This window comes from Myotis nattereri, assembly GCF_964212035.1.
Source record: "Myotis nattereri genome assembly, chromosome: 7".
Taxonomy (NCBI): domain Eukaryota; kingdom Metazoa; phylum Chordata; class Mammalia; order Chiroptera; family Vespertilionidae; genus Myotis; species Myotis nattereri.
This window is the reverse complement of record NC_138082.1, coordinates 73960774-73985102: the sequence shown is the minus strand read 5'-3', so window position 1 is coordinate 73985102 and position 24329 is coordinate 73960774. Positions and strand designations below refer to the sequence as shown.

General features: G+C 37.5%; 1 protein-coding gene across 1 annotated transcript in view; it reads left to right on the top strand.

Moving 5' to 3' along the window:
• Nucleotides 1-24125, top strand: part of HNMT (histamine N-methyltransferase) — a 35447-nt gene extending 11322 nt beyond the window's left edge. The window contains exons 3-6 of the mRNA XM_081095704.1: nucleotides 11895-12002; nucleotides 13054-13184; nucleotides 15371-15464; nucleotides 23260-24125. Coding sequence (XP_080951830.1) covers nucleotides 11895-12002; nucleotides 13054-13184; nucleotides 15371-15464; nucleotides 23260-23615 — 689 coding nt within the window. The 3' untranslated portion in view covers nucleotides 23616-24125. The remainder of the gene's footprint in view (nucleotides 1-11894; nucleotides 12003-13053; nucleotides 13185-15370; nucleotides 15465-23259) is intronic.
• Nucleotides 24126-24329: the final 204 nt, after the last annotated feature.

Here is a 24329-nt window from a genome sequence, read left to right as displayed (position 1 = left end):
TTCAGAACTATATTACTTAAAAATAAACTATTCTCCATATATATTTTTACCAAAAAAAAAATAGTGTACCTCACTGTATTGTATGTAAAACTTTCGGTGAACATGAAAGTATTTTGGTTAAAGACAACTACATTTCGGATTTGAGACAACTAAATATGATGCTTACTATACAACATTGGAGCTATTGTCATTAAAACCAGAGTTAACAAGATTGGTTTGGCTAATTCAACAGGAAACAGAAAAACATGGGATAATGAGTAGATGAAGATGAAACTATCATTATTAGCAGATTAAATGACTATCTACTTAGAAAAACAAATAAACTCAATTATACAGCCTTAGAATAAGAATGCAGTAACGACCTGGATTCAGGTAAAATAGCTAAGAAAAACAATGGTAGATCCACATTCTTTTTTGTTTTTGTTAATATTTGAGCATTTTTCATGAACAGTTTTGATTCTTTAAAATGTAATTGAAAGTCCCTGGCACGTGCTTATCTGATTTTGCCGAAAGATAAATTTGTATCTTGCCAGTTTGGGACAGTCTCTTAGTGAATAGGCTTCCGCTTGACACATACTGTTGAATAAAACTTTCTGATTCAATGCAAACACTCACGCAGCTCTGGTGTGGGGTCTGTTGTCATCCTCAGTTTATGCAGACTGAACCCAGCAATACAGGCCACAAGGGGTGTGGGCAGGTTATAGAGCAGTGATGGCGAACCTATGACACGCGTGTCAGAGGTGACACGCGAACTCATTTTTTGGGTTGATTTTTCTTTGTTAAATGGCATTTAAATATATAAAATAAATATCAAATATATAAGTCTTTGTTTTACTATGGTCTCAAATATCAAAAAATTTCTATATGTGACACGGCACCAGAATTAAGTTAGGGTTTTTCAAAATGCTGACACGCCGAGCTCAAAAGGTTCGCCACCACTGTTATAGAGCTTGGGGTCCACACCCAGGGTCTTCTGCAGCTTAGTCTCTTCTAACAGTAATAAACTGATGGAAATGATGTTAAAGTATTTGCTAATAATATACTTAATATAAAATATTTTTTAAAACTATTTGAAGAAAAGTTCAGATATTTACTGAGAACTATTTGAGAAGATTTAGAAAGCCAATATGCAGTAGTGACGAGGTTACAATGACATGGAAGCTTTCATGTACAGAAGGAAAGGGTATGAAAGGAAACAAAATGTTCCGGAAGGTAATGTGGCATTATGTATCCAGAACGGTTCTGCTATTCTTCTAATACACAAAGGGCTGGTCATGCTGTTCGTTAAAAAAGCGTCGTGCTTGGTAAATAGCCACTCCCCTGCTGTCCCATCACAGAACCAGCCGCTGCTTCAGCGCCTCCTCCTGGACCTGTGTGCATCCCACCTACCCAGGCCCCACCTATTCTGGGACCCCTCCCCTCCCCCACCCCCCTACCCCCACCCCCAGGGCTCCAGCAACTGGACTGGTCTTGCCCCCCAGGGATCCTCTAAGAATGTGCTATAGTTCTTCAGTCTGCATCCTATCTCAGCAGCTGGCACCGTGGATGGGGTTTCTTGTTTTGTTTTTCCATATAATCAAAGATCAAGGGTCGCATTCTAACCATTAATTCTGGTTCTTGGAATAACTTTGAAAAAAATGATGATTATTTGCATAAAATTTTATGGTTTGTTGTCAAGCTCCTCATAATAGCAAAAAACTTAAAACTAAGTATAACTATCTATCTAAAACTATACATAAAACTATATGTATAAGTGTATACTTTCACATATTTTATAGCATTTATAAAAATTAATTAAGTCAATTATTGCACATATATTTAGAAAATAGTATCACCACTACAAATAACACATTCACATACATTTTGACATATTTGTGGTATATCTCTCTGTGAGAAAGTAAAAATAATCTATATACATAATGATCTCACGTGCAGTTAAAGAAAATTATTTGTTCAAAGGATAAAAAAATCACCTAGGAAATAAACTAAACATTAACTTTGTCTTTCTCTAGTAGTGAGATATTTATTTTCTACCTATACTTATATAAGTTTCAGGTTTTCTATAATATTAATTTCATATCCAAGGGCAGGAAAAATAAGCCCAATTAAACCAATAATGTTACAGGTGATGAAAGTGATGGTAAGGCGTGGACGACTGGGGTCTGACAGCTCCTTTAGCTCTGTGACTGGCGCCCAGGCGCTGTTCTGACAAATTGTCGTGATGAACTGGCCTGGACTGGCCACGTCTGACTCACCAGAAAGAGTATCTCCACGTGCGACTCACCGGTGAGAAGATCGCCACGTGCGACTCACCGGGGAGAGGATCGCCACGTGCGACTCACCTGTGAGAGGATCGCCACGTGCGACTCACCTGTGAGAGGATCGCCACGTGCGACTCACCTGTGAGAGGATCGCCACGTGCGACTCACCTGGGAGAGGATCGCCACGTGCGACTCCCCGGGGAGAGGATCGCACCTGCACAAATGCTGGAGGAACAGTGCTCCTGTGTTGAAGCCGAGCATCCCCGCAGAGCCCACACCTTCTCCGTGATGAGGCTGGGGCGATGCTGACCGGAAGGACGGTAGTTGTCCGCTCTCTGTGCCTTGTTTTCTGTTGATTATTTCTTGCTGCTTCTTCCACTAGCACAGCAGGCACTCAGACTCCCTCCTCACACTAGGGTGTAAATGACTAGTAAGTTCCCTCGGCAACATGCAAGTTTTAACCGCTGTTAATGCAGCAGCCAGTGGAGGGCAGCTCGGGAGAGAGACTGTGAAGGTTACTTGAGGGCGAGGGCGAGAGGAGAGGGCGGAGAGTGCACCAGAGCCCGCGAGAGTGTACCTGATCCCGCGAGAGTGCGGAGCCTGCGCAGGCGCCCTGGTATTGATGACACACGGACTGGTGCTTACCTTGGACTGACTTTGTCAGTTCATGTAGTTTCGTCTTGTAAATCCTATCATTGATGAGATCAAGGTAGAAGAGTGTTAGCACTTCCCTAAGTGTAGCTCAAAATAACAGAAATATTACAATAGTATATGTATATTAATTTATCTCTATGTTTGTGCTGAAATAGTAGTCAACTATTATTTAAAGTTTACAAGTGAAAAGCTAAGGCAAAATTTAGTCTTTCCTGAGTTGTCTATCTAATATCTCTGTACTTCAGTGTTCAGCTCCCTTTGGGGCATTTTCTCTACGTTTATATTTCATAAAACAATTGGATAGCATGGCTTTTCTTAAGCCTCCTGCAGTTGCAAAGCATTCGTTCAGTCAGTATTATTCCTGGGCCAACAGCCAGAAGGCACACCAAAGCAAATGGTAATGCCCTTTTGACTCAGAATTTATATTTATAATCCCCTTCCTGAGACCCTACAGCTATTTTAATATTTTACAATCATTTTCCCATACTGAAAGAACTACCTCAATACTGAGGCATTCAGGATGTGTGTGTGTGTGTGTGTGTGTGTGTGTGTGTGTGTGTGAGAGAGAGAGAGAGAGAGAGAGAGAGAGAGGAAAAGAAGTGATCTTGTCAAGAATCTTATATCTTTCACACTGCAACTTAAAATCAGATTGTTCTCACACTGGTTGCAAACCCATAGCTAAAATTATTTTTCATCACTAAGCCCAAGGTTATCTGGGCAATTTTTCTTCCTAGAAGCAATTTTTTGTGTGTGCTTGTATTCTAGTAGAGGGAACAAGGAAGATAATCATCTTAATGCAACATGTAATAAAATAAATTTTTCCTGCTGATAATCTGAAGAATTCACATGTATTTTGATATGAGAAATGAAGCAGGAATAGATGGAAATCAAATGGCGGGAGATATCTTGACAGACTTTAATCCCCTGTTTTCTTGACCTGTAGATTTTCTCATTTGGAGAAGCCACAGGGTTCTCAGGTTGGGATTTGTGACTCAATGTAGTAGCATAGGCTCAGTTAGAAGGACAAGCCATCATGAATGTAAGACGAGTGCTTTTCCAGCTTGTCATTTTAGTATGGAGCTTCTGCTTAGGAGGGGAAATCTTCATTTGCCTCATTCCCAGGCTCTTTCATATTTCTCTTAAATGTTATCTTTTCCATGAACTGTACTTGACCACCCAGTGGGAAATTACAGAGACCCCCTTCACGGCTTCTTCTCACTGTTTTTTGCCTTGGTTATCTCCATGAGACTTAACACCATCCATAAAGGCTGGATGTTTATGTCTGTTTTATTTGTTGCTATATCTCCAGTGATTAGCATCTGGCATTCAGTAGGTGCTCAAAAATATTTAATTAATGTATACTAACTTCAACTTATTGAGTAATTGCTATATATCATGAACCGTGGTAAATTATCTCCATATAATATCTCTAATCTTTGCAAATGACCCTATAGAAGCCGTGGGCAAACTACAGCCCGCGGGTCAGATCCGGCCTGTTTGAAATTAATAAAACTAAAAAAAAAAAGACCGTACCCTTTTATGTAACGATGTTTACTTTGAATTTATATTAGTTCACACAAACACTCCATCCATGCTTTTGTTCCAGCCCTCCGGTCCAGTTTAAGAACCCATTGTGGCCCTCGAGTCAAAAAGTTTGCCCACCCCTGCCCTATAGCATAGACCAGGGGTCCTCAAACTACAGCCCGCGGGCCACATGCGGCCCGCCGAAAACCTTTATCCAGCCCACTGGGTGTTTTTGCCGCCGCTGCCTCTTGCTTAGCAGCTGACTAGTTTTTTTTTAAACTATAGTCCGTTCTTCCAACGGTCTGAGGGACAGTGAACTGGCCCCCTGTTTAAAAAGTTTGAGGACCCCTGGCATAGACCATATTATTCCTAATTTATAGATGTGTAATTTAAGGAGTAGAGATATAAGAACTTTTGTATAAAGAAATTTTGGTGAATACTATATTAGTTTTTCTCTTTTTAGCCTTTAATATTTTAATTTTTTTCCATTTTTAATCAGATGACTTTGGATTCCAAGCAAAAACTACATGTCTCTGCTAACTCATTAAATATATACTTGAAATTCAGGAAGTGAAGAAATGTTGTCTAAAAGATGAAATTCCCATCCCTCCCCTTTCTTGTTTTTGAAATTTTTTATAAATTCTATATCAAGGATGTCAATTTTATTGTCCCTCTTTAAATATAGACATGATACATTTAAAATATGACTCATATGAAAGCAAACTATTATAACCACAAAAATATCTGTCTGAAAAATTAAGCAAAACACTCATCATAGCCCAGGAAGTAGAAGTAATGCTATAGTTGTGGCTGATTTGAGGAAAGGGTGATACAAAGGAAAGGGATTTGCAAGAAAGGAGAGTTTGAAAATGTAGTTTTCATTTAACTTCCCAAATAAAAATGTCACCATATTCTGTTTGATAGAAATAACATAGGAGTGAACAGAACAGAAAAAAGTCCACAATCCAACCTAATAGAAAATTTGTGATTGGTGTTGATACATGACTGGATCTTTCTAATTTTACTCAAGTTCCACATATCGATCAACTGAGAAAATCAGTTCATCATCATAAAGTGCAGACACCAAAATTATTAATTTGCTTAGGTAGTCATAAAGGGGAGAGGGGAGAAGCTGAATGGAGGATGTCCCGGTTTGGCTCAGTGGCTAGAGCATCAGCCTGTGGACTGAAGGGTCCCAGGTTTGATTCTGGTCAAGGGCATGTACCATGGTTGCAGGCACATCCCCAGTAGGGGGTGTGCATGAGGCAGCTGATTGATGTTTTTCTCTCATCAGTGTTTCTAACTCTCTATCCCTCTCCCTCTCTATAGAAAAATCAATAAAATATATTTTTAAAAAAGGAAGGGAGGGGAGGGGAAAAAGGGAGAGGAAGAAAATAAGGATGGTGTATTTGAATAGAGTTGCTTAAGCATTATAATTTTTCCATTTGTCATAAGAAACTTTGTATATTTTGTTCCAAAGCTTTGGGGAAAACAGACAACTGTTGACATTATATGTCTTAAGGCTTAGGATATCCAAAATAAGTAGTCTACAGTTGTCAGAATTATGATTAAGCAATGTCTAATGAAATCATCTGTGAAATGAGACTGACTAAAAAATAAACATGCATTGCCTTGTTTCCCTTAAATGCCGTTTTTTGGATCTCAAATTTAAGATTCCCAGAAGGTTTTGCAATGCACAGTAAAAAAGCAGGCTGTTGGTTTCCACATTTCTTTTGTTTACCCCTGATTTTGCTCAGACTTTCTGAATTATTTGATTGATTCATTTCTAGTTTACTCTCCCCCATTCTGTTGGCACATTAGTTTAGCTTGTGTGCTCTCTAAAAGCATTTATAGAGCGCTAATGTCTGATACTGGAGCACATTCATAATGTTATAGCTCCTGCTCAGAAGGATTCAGTTGAGAAAGAACAAACGGTCTCCTTCCTTCTCTTTTTTTTTTTTTTAAAAAAAAATCTCTTTACTGCTGGTTCATGGTTCTATAGGGTCTGATAACCCCTCATATACTTCTCAGTGATTGATGTTGTTCAATCTACCATTTTAGAGTCTTTGATTCTGTTTAAGAAACTCATTGGAATCCAGACTCTGCTAGTGAATAAAATAAGATCAAGGAACTCAAGAACATTTTATCTGTAAATTGCCATCGCCAGTCAATTGATGGGTAGTCTCTGTCTGAGGATTCTGATGATACTTCCAGACTCTATGGGAAAGACTACCATGGCATCAGTCTTTTGTGGAAGTGTTCAAGATGCATAGGAGTTAGTCAGGTGGAGTGAGGAGGTAAGGGAAGAATAATCCTGTAAGAGGAGAAAGCATGGGAAATAGAGTGTGGAACAGCATGGTGTATATGGGGCAAGAATGGGATGAGAAGGGTGGAAATGTAAGAATCTGGGTTTCTGGAGCCAAAAGTTTCAAAATACGAAGTTGTGAGACCTAAGAAAAAGGGACCAGGCAGGGCGGTCTATGCTAGTTAAGAAGTCTGGGTTATACCTAGTTGTTTAATCATTAGAAGGTTATAAGCAGGGAGCTTGTTGAGCAGAAGGAAAATGATTGCATTTGAGTTTCAAAATGTGGTGATTGGGGTCTAAATTGTTGTAGTGATGGCTTTGAAGAAGTCAAAGTTCAGAAAACATAGACTGAATTTTTAGGATATTACCACAATATTCTAAGAGATAGATTATTTGAGCCTGAAAAGGCATTGCTAGTAGAGATGAGAAAGAGAATGTAAATAAACATTTTACAGGAAAACTTGCAGATGGCAGGGAAGGAGGATGAAGGAAGGAGCGAAGCTTAGATGGATATTAAACAGTATAGGTGATGTACCATGAAAATACATATAACAAAATGCTAAATGTTTAGACTAGATTTTAATATTATAGAACATTTGAACTACCTCTTTGTTAACTTTTTGTTGGGAAAGAAGCTCATATATATCATTTTTAAAACAAATGCATGTCTCCTATTTTTGAAGGATACTAGAAAATAAACTATGTAGGATATGATACCAATAAATATATTATCTTACATGCTCTCTTTCTATCTCTATCTATCTATCTATCTATCTATCTATCTCTATCTATCTATCTATCTATAATAAGAATAATAGAGTCCATTATAAAAAATAAATATAGCACTGACTTATGAGCATGGTGATATTATTTATTGTCAAACTCAGGATACTTTTAAGAGTGAAAATTGGAGGGAGTGGGCAAAATAATTAAAATTATTATAACTTTAAGAAATATTTATTTATCAAACAAGGTGTTTTATTTTATTTGTCTATATATTAAACAGTTATTTTAAAAACCTATTTTTAAAAATAAAATTTTAATAATCCTTTGTTAGAAATAAAAACAACTTAAAATAAGAAATAAATCCAGATAGGGCATTAGCACAGTAAGCATCAAGTGGAACTGTCCTTAGCAAGCAGGAGTATGGTAACCTGAACTTACAAATTCAGAAATGGACTTTATGTGCTAACTCCAGAAGAAATAGTTTCATTATCTCCCCTTGTTGTTCATTCATTTCTGCTAGGAATCCAACAGTGACTACATGGATGGCTCGTGTCCACATATGGGCTCACACTCTAGGGGTTGTTATGTGAACCATGGTTTTTATGTCTCAATTGTAATTCTAGCATTGTGTGCTCTATCATTGCCCTAGGACAGGGGTGGGCAACCTTTTTGTGAGTGCATGCCAAAACCAGCAAAATCTCTGACTCAAAATTCTTCTGCGTGCCAACCCTAATTTTTTGAGAACATGTTATGCCTACTTGATATCTCTTAAGGTATACATATGTGAAGAACCTTGAAGAAATAATCAAGTTCATTCGAGCGACAAAAACACAGTATATGATGATGAAAAATACATTTATTTTTTAATGTATACATGTACACTGATAGTCTGACAGAAAACTTTATGACTCTGTTTGATATTATCAGTGGGACTTTTGCTGCTACATCACTGATGACAGAGGTTTTACATCAGGTTTATATTTCGTGACCTTCAGAGATATGCACGAGCTACTACTTTCATCCATCAGGTTACTCCTTTTACAAGACTTAACAAAATTCATCACTGAGAACAAAGATTCACAAGCGTATGGGGATGAAACCAAAACACTGGTCGGATCTAGGAAGGCAGGGAGAGTTAAGGCAGAGGCATAGAAATTGCTCTTCCCCTCTCTTGTCAATCCATGTCTATGGTCTTTAAGATAACTTGTTATATAAAATTATTTATTTATCTAAGATGCACCTACACTGAATTTATCTGAAAAATTAAGAAGTTGATATTAAGAAAAAAATTGTAAATGGAAGATTATAAGAGAGGGTTTCGTGTGCCAGCAAAAGTTACTGGTGTGCCATGTTTGGCACACGTGCCAGGGGTTGCCCACCCCTGCCCTAGGAGAAGGTACTGGCTGGCTCTAACTGTGGCAGAACATTCTGCTGGTTAGGAAAGTGACAAGATAGGAACATACCCTAAGGATATACTAGATACATTTTGCCATTTGGAGAGTGCCAAAATATCAGGGCCCATCTTAGGGGAAGAGCTGATCAAGCCCCAGGGGGAAAATGACTACATATCAACTATCTGAGTTTCAAAATGTGATAATTGGGGTCCTCATAATTGATAATTTTTTTAATTTAAAAATATATGGCTAAGGTGGTAGAGGCAAGAACAGAACTTTTGGCTACTGGTCTTTTGGGGCAAGTGGGAATCTCTCTGTTTCTCATTAGCCTACAGCTTTTCTTAGCAGCCTTTGCCTTGGGTATTTTATTTACCCTTCACAAATAGTTACTGTGGAGAAGAATAAAAACTTCCTGTGCCCTTTTAGTATTTGGTCTCATTATTAAATAGAGCAAATACTTTAGAGTTAGCCAAATGTGCCTTAAAGTTTGGACATACTAATACCCCCTGAGTGTCAAATTACTCAAGTCACCTTTTCTGGTTGGGAATAATCTTGTGGAGTTTGTGACAGTATAGTGATCAGAATTAAATGAGATGTTCCAATTAAAGTCCCTGTACCATGTCTGATAAATAGTAGGTGAGCAATAAATGGCAGCTGGAATTGAAAAGGAAGAAATGAAAGGTGTCATGTTGGTAGGGCCAGCTTTGGAGAAAACTGTCACACAGGCTCTTCATTCTCCATTTCAGCCTCCATCCCACTCCTCCCCCCAGTTCCCCACCATCTCCTATTACCAGTACTTGGGGGCTCTTATTACACCATTATACTCCCTTCCTGTCTCACATTAGCATATTGTGTTCCTGATTTTTTTTTAATATATTTTTTTTATTATTAGTTAAGGTATTACAAATGTGTCCTCATCCCCCCCTTTAACCCCCAACCTCCCCCCCACACACAAACTCATGCTCCCATCCCCCCGTTGTCCATGTCCATTGGTTTTGCTTATATACATGTATACAAGTCCTTCTGTTGATCTCTTCCCCTTACCCCCGCCCTCCCCTACTTTCCTTCTGGGGATTGATAGCCTGATCGCTGTTTCTCAGTCTTTGGGTCTGTCCTTTTTCATCAGTCTATGTTGTTCTCTATAATCCACAAATGAGTGAGATCATGTGGTATTTATCTTTCTCTGACTGGCTTATTTCACTTAGCATAATGCTCTCCAGTTCCATCCATGCTGTTGCAAAAGGCAAGAGTTCCTTTTTTTTTATCGCAGCATAGTCATAAGGTTGTGTTCCTGATTTACCTTCCTCATCCCCTTCCTCTTAGACCTTCAAGTCTCATGATTTATGGTTTTGTCGCCTGCCATATCTAACCATGAAAAAGTTCTGTCAATGTAATTTATGCCAAAACATTAAAGACTAAAATCATTCTAATACGCTAGTCTTGCACATAGGTCTGTTTTAGTGAAGGTGTCAACATCATAACCTAAGAGAGTAAAAGTGCAAAATTTAAATTGGGAGCATCAGTAATAGGGAGAGAAGACATCTTTTTAAAGAGAGGAACTCAATAATAATAAAAACAAACAGCTGACATTTATTGGGTGCCGACTCTATCTTGCACTGTGCTTTATATGCCTTGCCTCACATAATACTCACAACCAATAAATTATGTGCCATCATTGCTATTTTTTAAAAAATATATTTTATTGATTTCTTACAGAGAGGAAAAGAGAGAGATAGAAACATCGATGAGAGAAAAACATTGATCAGCTGCCTCCTGCACACTCCCTACTGGGTATGTGCCCGCAACCAAGGTACATGCCCTTGACCGGAATCGAACCTGGGACCCTTGAGTCCGCAGGCTGATTCTCTATCCACTGAGCCAAATCGGTCAGGGCATCATTGCTATTTTTGTGTTGAGGAAATTACAGCTTAAGAGGTAAAGCAAATCGCCAAAGGTCGTATATACCTAGTAAGTGAAGAAAACAGGTTTTGGACTCAAATCCATTCAACTTACCACCATCTCTCTCATGCAATCACTTACAGGCTAAATTTTCATCAGGGCAGGTATCTATTTCTCTTCTTGTCATCATTTGCTAGAGCCTAGTACAGTGTCTGGCCCATAGTCAATAATCAATTAATAGTTGATGCATAAATTAATGACTAAATATCAATTCCACTAAAACCTCCTATCCATTTACCTCTCTGGTATCAATCTCTTTCTTGGAGGCTGTGCCTTGCCCAATATTTCAGAACTCTGAACTGCCAGAGTCCCACGAATAATGCTCTGCTTCCTACATTATACCTCCATCTTTGGGTCCTCTCTACCTGGAGGTATAATGTAGGTAGCAGAGTTCCTTCCTCATTTCCCCAGAAATCCCTGGGCTAACTTCTATTTACCCTGTAACACAGAGCTCAGGAGTGGTCTTTCTCCATGAAGCTTTTATCTCTTTAGCCTCTTCCTATCCTCTCCCTCACCATCTCCTTCCCTCTTCCCACCTCAGCCCAGTCAGGGCTCTCTTCCACAAGACCACGGTCTGACATATTTTTGTCTCCTTTTTTGTATCTGACATATTTTGCATATAACATATATTTTGGTATGCTTCTTGCCTAGCCTACTTTATTCTAAGATACATATTCTTTTATATTTTAACATAATGGGGATACATTTTCCAGTTAATGATATCTTAAAATTTTAATTAACTTTTTTTTCTGACACTAATACAAAAGGAAGGATTGACTGCATCCTATGATCAGTGGCATCTTAGATTAAATGTAATACAATAATAGATATTGAATAAATGTTATATGAATGAATGAATAACAATCATAGCCCTCCTCAAATTACATTATTATTTCTGCTTACAACCTAGCTGTCCTGCATCATAGACAATGACTCAGGGAAACAATTGAGCATTATTTTTTATACATGCTGGACTTTCCTAGTAAAACTAAGACAAATAAGCTAGCTGAAATTATTCTTAATCATTTCTTTTTGGGCCAATGTGATCTGTTTCCTATGCTTATATTCTAGGTGAAATTGATCTTCAAATTCTCTCCAAAGTGCAGGATCAATTCCCAGGAGTTCCTATTAACAATGAAGTTGTTGAACCAAGTGCTGAACAAATTGCCAAGTACAAAGGTACTGGTAACCCATGGTGCTTTATGTCAGTTCTATCCCAAAAGGCTTATCATCCCAAATGTGTCCCTTTAATCATTAACAGATTGTTATTGTAGTATGTTCTTAGTAAGCTTAATGGGAGAGGAACTTAATCAATTTGTTTCCTTGGCAGGGATAAACACCTCAGAATATGAACAGTGAATGATTAAACTTTTTTACTTACAGACTCTCCATCCATTCACTGGCCACCAATTACTGTTTTTGATGTTTATTCTTAGAGACAGAGTTATCAATTTATTCAGAAGTATTTAACCAGAATCTCTGTCCTTAAAGATCTTAGGATTAATAGGTTATAGTAGAAATCTGAAAACTTTTTCTGAAAAAGGCCAAGAAGTTGTAAAATTTTAAATTTAGAAGGCCACAGAATCTGTCACAACTAATCAACTCTACCATAGTAGCACAAAGGCTGTCATAGAGAATACATAAACTAATGCCTGTGGATATATTCCAATAAAACTTTATTTATAAACACTAAAATATGAATTTGTTATTATTTTCACATATAACAAAATAGTATTTTTATTTTGATTTTGTTCAGTCATTTAAAAGTGTAATGGCATGAGATATAAAAGACAGAGGCATGGAGTCAGGAAGTAGAATCCTATGTTTTTAGCTTGCAGTTCATTTAAAAATAGGTACTGGGCCAGATGTGGTCCATAGCACCATATTTGCTGACTCCTGGGTTACAGAATCATATCACCTGTTTTATATCAGTTTTCCATCGATAAAACCCATGAGTTGATTCCCTATTAATACTGAGATAATATAACCTATGTTTGACCAGGGTCCTCCTAATTATTTCTTATTGACTTTTTCTTTCATCTCTAAATTCATTTAATACTAGAAAAAAATTAAGATGAACTCTCTGGTCTTCCAGAGCTATATAAAAAGGAAAAAATGTGTTTTATATTTGTTATGTGTATAACATTGATTGCATTAAAATTCTAAGTGGAAATAGGTTCCACATTTGCAATTAAAATAGATTGTGTGCCACCTCTTTCCTGTATTTTAGAGTTTGTAGCCAAGTCATCAAACCTTGAGAACATAAAGTTTGCTTGGCATAAGGAGACATCATCTGAATATCAAAATAGAGTGATGGAGAATAAAGAACTTCAGAAGTGGGACTTTATTCATATGATTCAGGTAAGAAGTATTTATTGTTACAAAATGCTCAGAAAGGAGATTTTTCAGAAATATATATGAAGAATGCCTACTCTTCTAACTTGAAAAAGAAAAATAAGAATCTGATTTTATAAGTGAGCATATTCAAATTGAGGATAAAGATGTTGATAATACTAAGAAATTCTCTGTAACATTAACAATGCCAGTTTTCTCTACTCAAAATACTTCCAGAGTTACTGATTTTTTTTTTTTTCACTATTGGCTTAATTAATTTTCATAGAACTGAAAGTTCATAGATAGATCTGAGGACAGTAGACTTGAGGACTTCAGAGTGTAACATATCCTAACACAGTTCTCCAGTAACTCTAATGGTCTAGACCACTGGTTCTCAACCTTCCTAATGCCGCGACCCTTTAATACAGTTCCTCATGTTGTGGTGACCCCCAATTTCGTTGTTACAAATTGAACATAATTAAAGCATAGTGATTAATCACAAAAACAATATGTATTTATATATGTGTTTTCCGATGGTCTTAGGCAACCCCTGTGAAAGGGTCGTTCGACCCCCAAAGGGGTCGCGACCCACAGGTTGAGAACCGCTGATCTAGATGGACCAATGTCTCAAAGTTTTTCTGAATCCTCCTGCTTTTGCCTTCTGTTGATGACCTGGGTAGTGTGCATGTGAGAAAAGAGGCAGGTTAGATGATTCCTCAGGTTACTGAAGTGTTATTAATACCAGTTAGTCATTCAGTAGGAATTTATTTCCATGGTCCAGCACTGGCAGTAAGGGGGTAACTATTCAGTAGATAGTATGGAGACGTATTTCCACTGCTCTTTCTGGATAGCATAGGGGTGTATAGGCATCCCTTAGAAGATGTGTATATTTTATAAATACCACAATTAATAACAACACGTTTCTTATTTTCTATAGTCCACAAGAAGAGTTACTCCAAAAGAATAAACTTAAAATTGGCATATTCAGGCAATCCTACACCTCTGCTTTCTTAGCTGGCAAGATCCTTTACCTGTAAGGGAGTGCCCAGCGAGCCTATGATATTTCTCTATTGGACTTGCTTCCCACCTCCTCATACAACTATTTTATGCCTCCCTCTCTCCCCTACACCTCCTGTAGCCCTTATCCCACCACTCATTCCCAGCCAATGGCTCACTTCATAGTGTAGGGAAAAGAGAAACCATCAGATGGAAACTCATCTTTCTTTGCCCTCCAAATTTACAAACAAAGCTGCAACATCCCCTGAGTGGTCCCGGATTGTGGGAGGGTGCAGGCCAGGCCAAGGGTCCCCACGGGTTCATGTTCGGAGATGGGGAGGGACACAGGAGGTTGGCCAGGGGAGGGACAGGGGAGGGCTCCAGGGCATGTCCGGTCCATCTCGCTCAGTCCCGATCACTGGACCCCAGCAGCAAGCTAACCTACCAGTTGTAGCGTCTGCCCCCTGGTGGTCAGTGCACATCATAGTGACTGGTCAGCTGGTCAACTGTCTGCCCCTGGTGATCAGTGCACGTCATAGGGAGTGGTTGAGCAGCCTTAGCATATCATCAGCATATCATGCTTTGATTGGTTGACCGAATGACCAGATGACTGGACACTTAGCATATTAGGCTTTTATTATATAGGATGGGTAGACTGACTCTTAGCATCTTGTGACCAAGCATGTAACTTCATGCATTATCCAATACTTTCCTAGAGAATCTGTTGACATCAGAGCTTTTCACATTTTCCGTGATTTAAAAAAAGCATCTGTAAGCACATGGTGAAGCTAGTACAAAGGTACAAAGGGCTTAATTTTAAAGAAACATTCCGTGAAATGGAGTCTGTGTTTATGGTGCCAGCACCATTTTCTCCCAGAAAATTAAAAGACACCAAATATGGAGTAAGCTTAGAAGCATCGCCTCCATGTGGAGCAGAGACTGAGTGTCTCCAGCTGTAGATCTCAGTGTTATTAAAGCCAGAAAGTGTAAATTTAAAACCATTTGGCTCTAGTTGAGCAAATAAAAGGTTCCCTTTCCCCAAAAAAATGTTTATTCTATCTCTCCATATAACATTTTTACTTTTTAGGTTTCTTAAGTGTTTTGTTCAGTAAAATCCACTCCACTTGAAAATCAAACTTTCCAGTGAGCATCTGGTCCAAGCACACAAAGATGTTGACGTAGAAAAGTGTCTCATGTCTCTTTTCCTTCATTTCTAGATGCTGTATTATGTAAAAGACATCCCAGCTACCCTGAAGTTCTTCCACAGCCTCTTAGCTCCCAGTGCTAAGATTCTTATTGTTCTTGTGTCAGGTAAGTTATCTTTATCCAGCCTGGATAGACCACAGTATTGCATATATGTATGGAGGCCTGTGTTTGAAGGCCGTATGAGGCAAGGCCTTCACAACAGCCCCCAATTTAGGGGGTCTCCGGGCATTAAATGTCTATTTACTTCTTTCTCCTGAGAACAATTTTTTATCTATATATAAATTCTTTTTATATCACATAGAGCAAATGCAACTGTTAGTAACTTTTTAAATGAGACTAAAAATACTAAATATTTCTGTTTGCTCCTTTGTTTCCATTTAATGTCTCTCTCTTTACCCTCTGTGATGTTTATTAATAAATAAATAAAGGTTAAACTATTTGGGGTACCATCATATTTGGCTAATTTGCATTTCTAGAGCCATTATCAATACCGTTCATTACAGGTTTTCTCAAATAACTATTAAAAATAGTTCACTTGTTTTGTTTTATGTGCTTTCTTTTCCAAATAAGGCATTTGATCCTCTCCTGTTGCTTCCAGGGATATAATAAGTACCACACAGAGAGCATAAGTATACATGTTAGCAAGTGAGACATTGTAATTGTTGAATTCATTAATTCATAATTTCTTTCATTTGTCAATCTTTATGGACTGTCCATGCAGTGCAAGGCAGGTTAATTGTAGATACAAAATAGTTTCTATCTTCTTAAGCTTATACCAGACCCCATACTCAAAAATCCATGTCACAAAATTCATTTTTTCTTAAGTATGAAGAATGGCTTTAAGGATGATAAACATGGTTGTTGGCCTTAATCCAGGGTTTGAACTCATGTGGCGGTCTGGCAAGTGAGCACTCCTGTACACAACCTCTTCTGCAAGGGAACATTTTGATATACTATTTTTACCTCTGGTTAGTTAAAAATACTCATTTAAGTGGGAGAGTTCTGTCTTCCTATTTAGAAGTGCTTATGTGAACTGGATGCTTCCTGCTAATCTCTCTCTAAATAAGGACACTTGGGTAAAGCACTTTGTTCTACACTTATCAATTCAAAAGTAAACTTAATTATCAACAATAAAAGCAGCCTATTTTTGACAATCTGTATCCAAAGTACAGAAAAAATGTTGTAGACAGGAACAGCAATTCATCCAGAAGTCATATGTTTGATTTTAGAACGTATTGAATATCCATAGAAGACCCACTTTTACTTATGTTCGGTTTATTCTTAAATATTTTCAGAAGTAAAGTATCTGAGTGTCAAGGGGCAGCTTTCTATGAGTAAATGTCTACAAATAAGAAAAAGACAGCCTGTTTAGCAAGTGGCATGAGCAGTCTACAAGCAACTGAGAATTGACTAAGTGTCCTTATGGATACAAGATTCTGCTGGCTATATCACAAATCAGTTAATATAATCCATGGAATATTGGCATCAAGAAATGTGCAAACCAAAACAGGCCCAGTGAAACATATGATGATACATGAAGCAAGAATGCTGAGGCACTTCCTAACGGTGTGAACTTGATCTATGAATCTAAGTTTACTCAAGGGCTATTTCTGGATAATCATACCTACATTATTGCACCTATGCATATATGTGATTCATATGTACTATGTCTATATACTTTCATTAGGAAAATAAAAAAGTAAAGATTTAAAATCAGATAGCCTTTTCTAAAGTACTTTAAGTCAAATATTATGTAGTCAGTGTTGTTTGATGGTGAAAATATTTTACCAACTTTTTCAGTGTGCAGTTCATAATTATTCTTTATGGCACACAGCATTGTAGATAGGTATATCTGCAGGAAGAAATATTGTTAATGGTTACTGATCCTAGACATAAGCATGCAACAAATAATAGTTGTTGAATTGGTAAAGGGACTCTCATTACTTCCTTTCTTTACCCTATACACTTCTTTCTTAGAAGATTTTATACAGCTATAGAAGAAATGTCTACATTTATTTTTAAAGAACCACTTAGCAAAAGGAAAAATAGGTTTAGGTATTTTATTTTGGACTTTCCACTTCCCTCTTAAGGTTAAAAGTTATAGCTTTATTGCTTCTGTTTATCAGGAGAGTTATTAAGTATAAGTAAAAAATTAAAAACAAACCATCTTATGCAATATAGTTTCTTTTGCAGTAAAAGAAAATATTCCACCTTTAAGGGGAATAAAATTGTCATCAACTTAGTGTAACCTGAATGACTAATACTTAACTCTTAACAATCCAGAGTAAATGACTGAAGTCCGCATCTCAAGCCACTTGGTCATCTATCACTTGCTCTGTGACTCCTGAGGAAACCTGGATCATGCTTCTGATGGTTGCCAGCCACTGTTTGCGCCAAACTTCTCACAGTTCAACTTTGGATTTCTTATGGCCAAACCTTGCATGTGCTGCAGCTACCTTTTTTGACTGTGTTCTGCTTTACCCCAAACATGGGCATAGCTCTATTTCCTTTGTTCTTTGATTTGGGAAGACGTTGACGACTATGAGAAGGAAGAATAGCAGAAACAGAATTTAGTATCTTTTTCCAGCCTTTCTCTTGCTCAGTTGGGGCCCATTTTCCCTTCACTAGTCATAACTTCTCTCAGACTTCACCCATATCCTCTTAGCTCAGTACTTTCTCTAAAATACCAACTCCTTACTTCCCCCTTCCATAGAGCAAACTCCCTTTTCCTCTAGCTCTCTCACCTCGATAAATCTATGCACCTATAAATTTCTCTTATCAACAATAGATTTTCAGCCAAGATAAATTATATTGGCCACTTAGTGTATAGAAATGACTGCAGTTTCCTTTTATAATAATAGCAGCAATTGCTTTGTTGAATTAATACAGCCAATATAAATATATGGGTCAGTGCTTAGAAAAATAGTCATGGTAAGTTTCCAACAGTGGAGACAAATTTAATCACAAGAAATGTCCAATCAGATTTGCCTTATATCATTGTCAATCAACATGTATAGGATTGATCCACATTTTTTTTTATTTAGTCTTTTTTTTTTCATTTCATTTTGAATCCCTATCTGCCAGACCATTCTGTGGATAATAAACAAGATTGAGAAAGCTCTCCAGGGCATCTGAGGTGCCCAGTCAACTTCCCTCCTCACCTGTATATAAAAGCCATTGCCCTAAACAGCCTTCTTAGCCCAAATTATAATTCCTGAAACCCCACTCTCCATACTTGTCCAATGAAAACATTCCTTAAACTCAAATATTGCCCTAAAACTTGGAACACCTACACCAAAATGATTCACATTAGGCTCTGTTTTTATCAGGTTTCTCGCAGTCACTTTCTAAATGGAATCCACTTTATAATTATCTAGAAGTGAAGAAACCTGTTTGTATATTTCCTTGATTCCAGGGTAATATTGTCATTCATAGCATCACTGCAGTGAAGAAAATTGAGTGCTCATTGTAGACAGATTCCGAAAGCCTAAATTAAATTTCATCATTAAGTTAAATGTCTAAGAGCACTCATCTAGCCATTGTCTTATCCAGGCAGATAAAGGTATGTCTGCATTAACATCTTGTTCTAGGTAGTCATATTAAATATCACAGCTAAGGCTCTTGTCTGTCGATCTTAGTCACTGACCTGTTATTGAAAGGACAAGTTATTTCTTCTTAATAGACTGAGTTACTCAGTCATTTGAGCACCATATAGATACTCATTTTTGCAGTTATTACATTAGAAGATAATGAAATATGGGGTCAGTTTCTAGATTTAATTATGCAGAGTACCTAGTTTGGCTAAGGGTCCATGTGTGTTCAGCCATATTCAAAGCACAGAATGCTCAGTTCCACACTGGCTGCCCATGGTGGTCATTGTGTACGCTTGGTTCATTCAGCTTTTATTGAGCTCCGGGAGTAAGTCAGTGCTGGGCTCTGAAGGTTGCAAAGATTACTTTTCCTTTTCCTTTGAAAGGCTGCTAATTTAATGGAGGATCCAGACCAGACAATGTAAACACTTTCAGCGGTGTGCCGAGTTTCCTATTAGAGGCATGTGGGGAGTTTAAGGAGAGTTCCTTGAGAGCAGGGGGCTCTGCCTCTTATTTCTACTCTCAGATCTTGCAAAGCCCTTGGCACCTAGAAGACACCCAGTAAATGTGTTTGAATTGAACTGAATAACTGCTTATTATTTCTCGTTTATGTGATCCAAGCTACTTGTTCTGAATGTCCTTCCAAAAAACACACAAGTAAATACCATGTTTTAGCTAAAACTTACCACATGATGGACATGGAATCAAATAGATAACATCGACAGTTCTGGAGATTTGAAGATAGGTTTAATAAACAGAAATAAAAGACTCACTAAAGAATATTACATATTCACACACACACAGTCTACACATGGGTAGACAAAAGCAATGAAGGGTAGGCAAGTGGAACTAATGAGAAGAAAGAGAAATTGAAGTCAGAATGAAATGCCAGCATGTGCTGGTCGGCCCATTAGAGTACGTGTTGCTTGAGGGGAGAGAGAGGCTTGCCTCTGTGTTGCTAAGGACCCATTACAGAGCTAGCCCATTTCATTTAACTATAACAAGCAGAAGTTCCTGATTATGAAGATAAAAGATTCAATTTGAAAACAAAAAGAAGAAAACTAAGAACAAAAGAGGTGTATCACACACTAAAATTATGTCAGCAACATGTTTTTCTGCAAATGGAGTAGCCAGGTATTAGTTGAATGAGTTGTTAATTAATATGCAATGTATATGGTTAAGGGGGCTTAGCCAGAAGGAGGGCACTCAAGTTGTGTGTCCTTCCCTCTCCTTACCGGAATAAAGAAGGAGGTAAATCCTGTGTGTGATTTTTAATACAGCGGGAAAAAACAATCTGGTTTATTCCATGTTGAAAACAAAAGTAGCACCATATGCTGTGCCCACCGAGAGCCATTATGATAATGCATCCGTCAGAAAGTGTATAATTGCTCAGCTCAGAAAAGGCACCGAGTCACAGAACACTGACACCAGCACATTTTCTGCAATTAGTGTTTTGTTCTTTTTTTCTCTGCCAGGTTGAAAAAATTATGATAACAGAGCCTCTCCTCAACCGCTGAAATATTTATGTTCTTATAAAGTCTTATTTGTAAGGCAAATTCTTTTTCGGGAAGACAATCTCTGTATTGGAATGAAAGATCTTTTAATATATACTCACGACCCTCATTTTTTTCCCATTGGACTGAGGTTTTATTGTTTTCTGCTTCATTCCAATTCCTAGAGCATATCCTGCGGTTATCACTTCCTCTTCTGAAATATAAGCAGAACATCAGTTATCTAGGCTATTTGTTATTTACTATTTCCTGCCTTGAATAGTCTCTTCTGTTTAGTTAAATCTGGGGACTTCAGCTTAGTCTGAGGGCGAAAGTCAGGCGTGTTTGAGCATCCTGTGATTATATGCACAACTGTGTGGGTGTGTCTTGTTTGGGTACTTTTCCGGAGAGTCGGTTACTTTCATTAGATCATAAAAGAGGTTTGGGAACTGAAATAAATTCAAGCCTTTGAAATCTTCACTTTTAATCCTGGAAGTTCATAGAAAATATAGTTCTCTGTTATACTGCTTTGGCCAAGTCCAGCTTAATTATGTAACCCTTCAACAATGTTTACTATGTGCCAGTCATGGTTCTAAGTGCCTTACATTTTAAACTCATATTAATTTCTCCAGTTAATCCTTGGAGAAAGTCTGTGGGTAGATTCTATTATTATTCCTGCATTACAGTTGATAAAACTGAGGCACAGGTTCAAAAAGTTTAGAAAGAGGAAAAGCCAGGCTTCAAACTCAAGTAGCTGGGCGTTAGTGTCCATCTTTAATTCACTGTACCATCTGTGTATGTAACAGCCATTAGTACAGGCATGTATTAGAAGGTCCACAGATCGATTTTCATTTGTTTTGATTTATGGTAATCATCGATTTCCAAACAGCAAGTTTGCTTTTTCACAGTTTCAAGATTATAACCAGTAGAAATTATCAAACTAATTTCATAATGTAATGTTCATTTATTTTGTAAGTATTTATTATACACCTGCTGTGTGCTGAGCATCGTGCAGTGATTCACTTAAAAGTATCTCATTTAATACTTTCCGCTGCATTTGAGGTAAGTATGGTTGCTCCCATCTTATAAAACTGAGATTCTGGGAGACTAAATAACAAATCTCATTTCAATTATGAATTGTCAGAAGAATAGTCCAACCGCCTATGTCTCTCTCCCCTAGGCTTCTCTTGGCTTCTACACTGGGCTGGGTTTTCAAAAGTAAATGCAACAGATATTACTAAAACATCCTCTAAAGTTGGGGACAAAAACCTATAGAAATCCACCTAGCTATTGGCAGTCCAAAGCAGAATGTTGTAAACGGATAGACACGAGGCTTTAGTTTGAGTAAATCACTTATTGTGCTCTTTCTTTTGATTCCAGTTCTTACTCTTACATGCTCTCCTCTGAACTCAAAACAAACAAACAACTGTCTTGCTTCTGTCACCACCTGGATGTCCAATAGGTATCTCAAATTTACATTTCTAAAATCACGCCTGATGTTACAATTAAAACTGCTCCTTTCTCATTCTTCCCACTTCCAATTAATGGCAATTCTCTCTTTTTAGGTGCTTGGGTCAAAATTATTGGGGTTATTACTGACTTTTTTGTTTTGTTTTTACTCACACCCAGTAACGAAATTGTTGGCAAATGGCAATATATGTAGGAGTGTAACATAAAACATCCAACCACTTCTCATCACCTCCAAGCTCACGGGTCCAAGTTCCCAGCACCTGTCACCCAGGTTATTGGAGTCACCTTCTTACAGTTCTCCCAGCCTCTGTCCTTATTCCCCTATACTTGCTTTTCATCTGTGTGGCCAGAGTGATCTTATTAAAATGCAAGTCAGGTTAAGTCACTCTAATGTCAATATGGAAGCCCCATTTGGATACTGAAATTTAAATAATTTAAGATGAATCATAACATAAAATACATTTTCTCAGTCACACAAGCCACAATTAAAATGCTCCATAGCCACAAGTGGAATTCATTTAATTCCAATCTCACCAGCTTCCTAACTAGTTCTTAAACATGCCAAGAATGTTCCTGCCTCAAGCCCTTTGCAATTGCTCTTTCAGCATCCTGGAGTAATCTTCCCTCCTCTGGCAGCTAGCAGGCACCTGGGATCCAGGCTGGCTTCCCTCAGGCTGCCTGCAGGCACCCGGGGCCCCGGGCTGACTTCCCTATGGCACCGGCTTCATCAGGAAGGATGTCCGGAATGATGTCTGGAAGACGTCTGGTCTAATTAGCATATTACCCTTTTATTACTATAGATGGTTTGTCATGTCTGTGCTCAAATGTCATATCATAAGAGAGACTGTCTACATACAGTGGTTCTCAACCTTCTGGCCCTTTAAATACAGTTCCTCATGTTGTGACTCAACCATAAAATTATTTTCATTGCTACTTCATAACTGTAATGTTGCTACTGTTATGAATCGTAATGTAAATATCTGATATACAGGATGGTCTTAGGCTACCCCTGTGAAAGGGTCGTTCGACCGCCAAAGGGGTCGCGACCCACAGGTTGAGAATCGCTGGTCTACAATCACCCTATATAAAACAGCAAACCATCCAACTTTTTGACCTTCCTTATTTTTTGTTCTGATTTGTTATCATTTGCACTTAGTATCATCTAATATATGATTGATTGATTTATTTAACTTTCTCCCTACCCTCAACCCCTCAATCCTTGAATAAAGCTACACAAAGGCCAGGATATTTTTTAATTGACTATTCTATCCCAAGTATCTAATGCACTTCCTGGCAGGGTAGGTAAATGAAAGAAAGAGTGAATGAAAGCATGACTCTGTTCTCTCACAGGAACCAGTGCCTGGGACAAGCTATGGAGAAAATATGGATCCCGCTTACCCCGGGATGACCTCTGCCAGTACATCACATCCACGGATGTCACTCAGATGCTAGACAAGTTGGAGATTAAGTATGAGTGTTATGACCTTCTGTCCACCATGGATATATCTGACTGTTTTATTGATGGCAATGAAAATGGAGACCTGCTTTGGGATTTTTTGACAGAAACCTGCAACTTTAGTACCACAGCCCCACCTGATCTCAAAGCAGAAATTGTAAAAGATCTGCAAGAGCCTCAATTCAGTGTAAAGAAAGATGGAAAGGTTCTATTTAATAACAGTCTGAGTTTCATAGTGGTTGAGGCATAAATATCAATCATGAGAGGAATGTATTCAAAAATTATATTTTAAACAATGTGGATCATTTATGTCTGTATTAAGATTACAAATACATCTCATAATGTAAATAGAGCATTGTCTCATATGTAAAATCTAGAAAATCCCAAGACATTCTTGGACTTCCACTTACACCATATATGAAATTGCTGGCCTTATCCTATATCTTCTCCAGTAAAGAGACTACCTGTAGGCTAAATGCCACAAATGCTGGAAAAATGAGACAACTAAATTTTACTGGCTTGTTGACAATAAAATCCTTTCCATTTATTAATCGTACTGGAATTTCCTAGAACATCAATAAAGTATATACTATGGATTCTTTAAATAATAGTAAAGTAGATGCTTATTGATACTTTGAACACTAAAAAAAGTATGTTTATTGATTTTTTCCCCTTTTTTGAAGTATTTGTCTTTGTACATCCAACTATTACAACTTCTATTTTATTTTTATTGATTACTAAAACAGTAAGATTTCAGGGGATTTTCTAAAACTTATTTGATTTTCTTTATTTTAATTTTAATTATAAACACCCATGACCCTTATAAAATAGTACATCTCTTTATATAAGTAAATAATTGATTTTATAATAAATAAATAAATAAATAAATAAATAAATAAATAAATAAATTTTTAAAGTAAGTAAGTTAACTATTACTCCCTGTTAGAAACAAAACAAAAATAAT